Source organism: Silene latifolia, chromosome Y (assembly GCF_048544455.1).
Source record: "Silene latifolia isolate original U9 population chromosome Y, ASM4854445v1, whole genome shotgun sequence".
Lineage (NCBI taxonomy): Eukaryota > Viridiplantae > Streptophyta > Magnoliopsida > Caryophyllales > Caryophyllaceae > Silene > Silene latifolia.
In genome coordinates this window covers 326,257,566-326,265,379 of record NC_133538.1, presented here as the reverse complement: position 1 = coordinate 326,265,379, position 7,814 = coordinate 326,257,566, and the positions used below count along the sequence as shown (strand labels likewise).

Here is a 7,814-nt window from a genome sequence, read left to right as displayed (position 1 = left end):
AGAAGGGAGAGGCTTACGTTCCGGTACCTTTACCTCAATGGAGCAAAGAGTGCTGATCATTTGTTCCACCTGCTCTCCCTCATGCTCGTCTAGATCATCAACAAGAAGCTCCAACGCAGCGTCATCGTCCTCTGGGTTATCTGCACACTCATCAAAAAGCATGAGAGCTTCCAGTGGGTCCTTCATAAAAGAACCCGACCAGAAGTCATAAATAGACTCATCAATGATATCGACCGAATAACAAGTGTCCTCTATCATTGGGTGGGCTAAAGTAGTGGGCAAACTGAATGTGATAGCGTCATCTCCTACTGCAAGAGTCAGATGCCCCTGTCTGACATCAATCACGGCCCTAGCTGTACAAAGGAACGGTCTTCCTAAAATAACTGGGTCCGGTGTCCTCGGCTATATCCAAAACAATGAAATCTACTGGGATGTAAAGCTTGCCTATTTTCACGGGCACATCCTCCAAGACACCTAAAGGTTTCCTAACAGATCTATCAGCCATCTGTAGGGTAATGTTAGTCACTTTGAAGTGACTCAGTTTCAATTTCTTGCAGTGACGGGAAGGGGCAAGACACTAACACGGCACCTAAATCGCAAAGGGCCTTATCAATAATCATATTGCCTATGACACAAGTAATAGAAAAGCTGCCCGGGTCTTTCATTTTTGGAGGGGCCTTATTTAACAGTAGGTTACTAGACTCTTCCATAAATGAAATCGTCTCAAATTCGCTCAAATTCCTCTTACGCGTCACAATATCCTTCATAAACTTAGCGTAAGTGGGAACTTGAGTAACAAGTTCAGAAAAAGGGACGAGTTACCGAAGGTTCTTCACGATGTCCACGAACTTACCATCTTGTTGCTCGATCCTTGCGTCCTTCGACGACTTGGGAAGGGTACCCTGGTAGCTATAAGTGGTCCCGCAACCTTTCCTTTACCCTTATCAATGCGTGACGTCTCCACAAAGCGGGGAAGATGACACGGTGGCGGTATTAGATACCGAGTTAGGAATTCCGCCACTTAATGCATCGGATCGAGTACCTTTTCGGTCGATCGACCGTTTCTTCTTCGATATCACTCGATCGACCTATCTTGACACTCGATCGAGTGTCTTCTTCAACATGGTCTCTCGATCGAGTAACTTGGAGTTCTGTACTTCTCGATCGACCGCTAGTGTCACTCGATCGAATGACTGGATGGTTAGAACCGCTCGATCGAGTAGATGAGTTGCTCGATCGAGTGGTTACTGCACACGCAGCAAGCATCTCCTGTAGAAACTCGTCTAGATCGTCATCTGAGTCATCATCAGCTGCCAAAACTTCATCCTCTCCATGAATGATGTCATTTTGAGAATTCATGGCAATCGACGGAATCGCAAATTGGAGGAGTCTTGGTTTGGTCCGCCGCGAGTGTTAATCGCGCGACTTGTTCTCTCAATTCCGATATAACAAAGATCGATTGCTCGACCTACTCAACATGATGGATTTCAATTCGGCAATTGCCTCTCTTGAAGAAGGAGAGACCGGTTGTGGTACGGGTTGGAAGGGGCGAAATGCTCTTTATCTCGTCGTATAGCCGGGAGAAGGGAACTCCCGCTTGAACTTCTTATATGCAAGGGCACGCTCTACACTGCCGTGCATTCGTAAAGGTCATGTCCTTCTTGGCCGCATCTTCCACATGGCTCTGTATGCTCTGTAATCGTAGGCATCTTGACGAATAGACTATTAACCTGCAAAACTAATCAAAGCTTCGCGAAAATGAGATCAGTCTCAAGGAATGAATTCCTTGAGACGAGAGACAAACTTAATTAAAGCAACAAATATGCGCCACCTCCCAAGAACGGCGCCAAAATTTGACACGGTACTGTCGCGCACTGTCAAAAATAACCAATCGGCCAACTAACTAATATAGCTAGGGAAGTCGGGTCGAATCCACAGAGAGGTAGGAAATTGACTGCTAAAACTAGGCTCGTCTAAGTAACCAAATTTGGGGGTTATAAAATTGTGATTTCTAAACTAACAGAGTAAGGAAAAGAGAAATAAAAGGGGAGTTAACGAGATAAAGAGGATAGCTAAGACAAGCGGTTCACCATAATTATCCGGGTCGAGTAATCTAGGTCCCAGTGTCAATACAACACGGTCCAAGGGGTAGCGAACGTCACCTTTCGGTCCTTAATTCACCCTAAAACGTAAACAGCTTAACTCTCGCCCTCGTTGCAATATTCTATTGTTCGCTACTAGTCTCCCTCTTCCAACCTTTCGGTCCAGGTCAAGGTCCACCAAGGATAAAGGTCTAATTGCGTCGACTCAATTAGGCAATTACAGTTATTTGTAGCATTTAAACAACAAAGACGATGCCGGTATCAACCTAGTGGATCGATTACTCTCCCTTCAAATCATGGGTCCCCTATAGTCTTAGCATAGGAAATTAGCTACTCATAATTGTCAGATTAACAATAACAATAACCAAGCAATTAAAACAAAACATGATGAATAATCTAATTGATTGAACGATTATAAGGTAAAGAGAGAAAAGGAATTAAAAACAATAAATACGATAAAGAAATAATTAAATTGATAATACCGATTCCGAGTAGCAAGGTAGAGAGTAGAATTCCAAAAGAACAGTGACCAAAGTGACAGATGAAAAATGTACGTAGTAAAAGAGATGGGAGTCACGTCGTGTACTCCTCAGTCTTATACTGTAAAAACATCTTAAACCTAATCTATGGACTGATTACAAAAGCCCATAGAAGATTAGGCGGAAATAAACCAAAAACACAAGCAATCCCCTCGATCGAGTAAGATGATTACTCGATCGACGTCCAAGTCACTCGATCGAGCTAGGACATCCCCTCGATCGAGCACTGCCTGCTGAACCTCCTCGATCGACTCCATGAACTGGTCGATCGACCAATAGTGAGTGTAATAAGCATTCGATCGAGCACTAAAGGACTCGATCGAGCTACATAAGCGCGTCAGGACTTGAGCTTCTCCCTTTGCTCAGCTCACGCGTACTCCAGGTGTGAAATTCCTAAGCTCCGGCTCCATATTTCCCATGAATGCATACAATTGGGACAATTAAGGCTCGATTTAGCTCCTCCTTGGTCAATTCCTACAAATTACAATAAACGGGCCAAAGTAGAATATTCGGGGGTATTTGTAGCCAGATGCTACATAAAAAGCACAGAAATGCGTGTAAAAATGAGGTGAAAACCTTATATAAAAGACACGCATCAGCGTGTTTAAGACGGAGTTTATGTCCGAGGATAAGTGAGCCCAACGACCTGTGAAGATGCCATGAGATATGTGCGCAAATATTGGTCATATGTTGCACTAATAAGTCGCCCCATATGACAAACACGTAGACGGCAAAAGCAAGATTCATGACACATGCATGACACACTTGCTACACACGCGCGACTGACGTTCACCTGATGCGCGACTTACATTCGACCAGGTCATGTGATTCAGCACCATTGCATACTCGTGTTTATCGTTTTATTTTAATCGGTTTGTTCGGAGACTCGCTTTGACATTTTATGAGTTGACTTTATTTACAAAGTACTTAAGTTTAATTTTCAGTTTAAGGAGACTTATGCAATTTTGTTAGAAAAACCTACTATTGTTTTTATGCAAGGCTAATTCTCTTCTACTTGATTCAATTGCTTGAAACTCCAGTAACTTCTTGTGAGATTATTAATCTTTTGCTTCATGTTGAGTATTGTTTAATTCCTTGTTTTGATATTCTTTTTGATATCCATCTTGATTAGGTGTACAACTAATTACGTTTTATATTATTTTTTATGCTAAGATTTGATTAAATGCTCAGCTTGCTATATTAATCTTATCGTGGTAGCTAATGTGATTAAATTATCGTACTAAGTTTTTCGTAATTTATTCTTATAAAGGATTAAACTTGTGATTTGAATTTCAACAACGTTGTTAGTATTAATTCTTTCTGTTACATTTTCTCAATTGATTGAATACTTCTAATTACATGAACTTGAATTGCGTGATTTGGATTAGTTATAGAAAGGGTGATTAAAGGCAACCGATTTGACTTTCTTCACTAAAATTAGAAATTGATATTTGATAAAATTCAACTTTATTAGATATCGAAATAGATTGCTTAAGGATTGGCAATTGTTTATAGTCGATGATCGAGTCTTTACTTGGTTGTGAATACGAATTTGAATCAAGATTCTTCTCCATATTTGATTACTTATAATTTTATTTGTTTATTATCATTTCATTATTAATTTAATCTTTAAACCAAACTCAAATCCCCCTTTAGACAGTTACTACGATTCTTAATTTAGTTAAGGATCGCTTTTTCCTACACTTTATTTACTTTTACAATTAATCCAATTCCTTGTGGTTTGACCCTTATTTCTGCTTTACTACTTGTTTAGTATCAAGGATTTAAGTGATATAAATTGTTAATTTGAGGCATACGACTTTAGCCTGTCAAATTTTGGCGTCGTACCGGGGAATCGGCATTAATTGTTTCTGTGATTTAGTGTAGGTTTATGCATAACACTCGTATTTCAAACCTGAACCTCAAGCCTTTTTATCCCGAGATTGAGCATACTCTTTTCAGGTTACGGAAGAACAAACAAGGTGCAATAGTGTCTATTTCTGAAGGCAGCGAGTTCGATGATTTGCATTCCGATTATGATAATTCGGAATTTTCTGAAAAATCTGATAAGTCTTTTATCATGGCTGGTACTATTATAGACCTTACTGCACCCGATCTCACCCATAAACCCCTCTGTATTACATATCCTCCGTTGGGTGAGAATGGAACTTTTGAGTTAAAGTCGGGGTTTATTCATCAATTGGCCACTTGCAACGGTCTAAGTGGAGAGGACCCCAATAAGCATTGGTCGGATTTTCATATTGTTTGCTCAACCATGAAGCCGGCTACAGTTACTGATGAACAACTTAAATTGAGGGCCTTTCCATTTTTTCGCAAGGATTCTTCACGAGATTGGTTGTACTACTTGCCACCTGCAAGTATTGATACATGGGTGAAGATGAAAAAGGCATTCTTGGAAAAATACTTTCATGCATCTCGAGCCTCTCAACTGAAGAAGGAAATTAGCAATACCGAGCAGAGGAATTGTGAAACTATGTATGAGTACTTGGAACGTTTCAGGAAGCTATGTGCTACATGTCCCTACCATGGGTATACCGCTCAAGAACTTGTCATGTACTTTTGTGGAGGTCTTTGCATGGAAGATGCCCGAACTGTGTGTGCTGCATGTGGGGGAAAAATTGTCAACAAAAGCCTGCCTGAGGCTTGGACTATCATTGGTGAGTTAGCTGAGAGCTCCCGGGATTTTGCAAGAAAATATGCGAAGCCCGGAGTAAATTCCGTGGGTTCATCTTCTTCCAATCTTGAAGAGAAAGTCGATAATTTGACATCTCTTTTCAAGGATATGATGTCAGGTCAAAGGACGGCAATGGTTTGTGGAATCTGTTCCGATGCACATCCTAATGAGCATTATCCACTCATGCAAGAAGGTCCTCAAGAAGAGGTGAATGGAGTGTGGGAGAGCACACCGAAGAAGAAGTGGGATCCTTACTCTAACACTTCAATCTCGGGTGGAAAGCGCATCCAAATTTTTGTTGGGGCAATTCTCAAAACACCCAACAGTTTGGACAACGTGGGCAAACCGGTCAATCTAATACTCAGTTTATACCTTGACCACCAGTTCAAAATTTACCTCCGACTCAACCTCCTCCTAGTGTTCAAATGTCAACTGAAGATATGATAAGAGCTTTGGTTACTTGTCAAGCTACTCTCCAAGCAACAGTTATTCAAAATCAAAAGGAGAACAAGGCTAGTATTCAAAATATTGAGAATGAGCTGGGGCAAATGGCAACCACTATTAATCGGTTGGAGGCTAGAGATTCTAATGTATTACCATCTCAAACGGTAGTATATCAAAAGAATGTAAGTGTGGTGTCACTTAGAAACGGAAGGCAATTGGTTGAAGCTGAGAAACCAAAAGCAAAGTCCAAGAGTTCTATCTTGCACGAAGAAGAGGATATTATGGTTGAGAAAGATGAGAGTGAAACTCCAGAGCCTGTGATAGAAGCTTCGGCTACCACTGAACCGATATTAGAGGCGGATGTTCCATTTCCTAATGCTTTAAAGTCTACAAGATGGATTGAAAATGACAAGGATATTTATAAGACATTCCGTAAGTGTGAGGTAAACATTCCCTTTCTTGATCTTTTGAAAAGTGTACCCAGGTATGCTAAATTTTTGAAGGAGTTGTATACTGTTAAAAGACAGAAAAGGCTGAAAGGTGCTCAAAAAGTGAAGCTTAGTGGACATGTTAGCGCAATGTTTCAATGAAAATTGCCACAAAAATGCGGTGATCCTTGCATGTTCACTATTCCTTGCACTTTAGGTGACACTAGAATTGAGAGAGCTATGCTAGATTTAGGTGCATCCATCAATGCGATCCTCTATTCCCTTTATAAGTCTATGAAACTAGGTTCTTTGGTAGAGACCGGGGTAGTTATATAATTAGCTGACCGATCTAATGCTTACCCAAAGGGAGTGGTAGAGGATGTGGTTGTTATGGTTGATAATTTGATTTTCCCTGTTGATTTATATGTTTTAGAAATGGAACTTGATAAGAATGCAGCCCCTATACTATTAGGGAGGCCTTTCTTGAAAACTGCTAGTACAAAGATAGATGTGTCTAGTGGTTCTTTGACTATGGAGTCCGATGGTCAAGTTGTTAAGTTCAATATTTATGACTCCATGAAATATCCTCTTGATATGCATTCTTTAAATTTCATTGATATTATTGAGCCTTGTGTGCAAGATGTGTTTAATATTAGTGGAGTTGATGATGTGCAAATGGCGATTGAGAATAACATAGAAAAAGATGGTGTACATATTGCTTTGTCTACTAACTTGCAGGAGGTTATGGGAGATTTGAGTTTGTATGAATGAAACCCGATTTCTTATGAGAAAGAACCACTAACCCTTCCTACGGAGAAGTTGTTACCATCTATTGTGCTGGCACCAAAGGTAGAGCTAAAGCCACTTCCATAACACTTAAAGTATGTGTTCCTTGGTGAGGGAGGTACGCTGCCAGTTATTATCTCCAGTAAGCTCACTAAGGAACAAGAGGGGAAGTTGGTAAAAGTTCTAGATGAGCATAAGACTGATATAGGATGGACCATTGCCGACATCAAGGGCATTAGTCCATCTACTTGAATGCACTGCATCTTAGTTCTGGATGATGCGAAGCCGGTAAGACAACTATAGCGACGGTTAAGTCCTCCTATGATGGAGGTGGTAAAGAAAGAGGTTATTAAATTGTTGCAGGTTGGCTGGCAAGGCTTTCTATTGTTTTCTAGATGGTTATTCAGGCTATTTTCAAATAGCCATATCTCTTGAGGACTAAGATAAGGCTACTTTTACTTGTCCGTTTGGCACTTTTGCATATCGACGCATGTCTTTTGGACTTTGTAATGCCCCCGGTACATTTCAACGATTTATGGTTAGCATATTTTCTGAGTATGTTGGAAAATTTATAGAGGTCTTTATGGATGATTTCACCGTTTATGGTGAGTCAAATTATGATTGTCTAGCTCATTTATCCCTTTTTTTGAAAAGATGTGTCAACACTAATCTTATTTTAAACTCTGAAAATGGTCACTTTGTGGTTGAACAGAGATATTTTTGGGGCATGTAGTCTCCTCACGAGGTATAGAGGTCGATAAAGCAAAGATAGACAATATTCATTCTTTACCTTATCCTTCTACCGATCGTGAAGTATGTT

General features: G+C 40.3%; 1 protein-coding gene across 1 annotated transcript; it reads left to right on the top strand.

Moving 5' to 3' along the window:
* The first annotated feature begins 4,532 nt into the window (after window positions 1-4,532).
* Window positions 4,533-6,370, top strand: LOC141631349 (uncharacterized). The gene is made up of 2 exons (XM_074444034.1): window positions 4,533-5,610; window positions 5,721-6,370. The coding sequence occupies exons 1-2, from the start codon at window positions 4,533-4,535 to the stop codon at window positions 6,368-6,370; spliced, it is 1,728 nt and encodes a 575-aa protein (XP_074300135.1).
* Window positions 6,371-7,814: the final 1,444 nt, after the last annotated feature.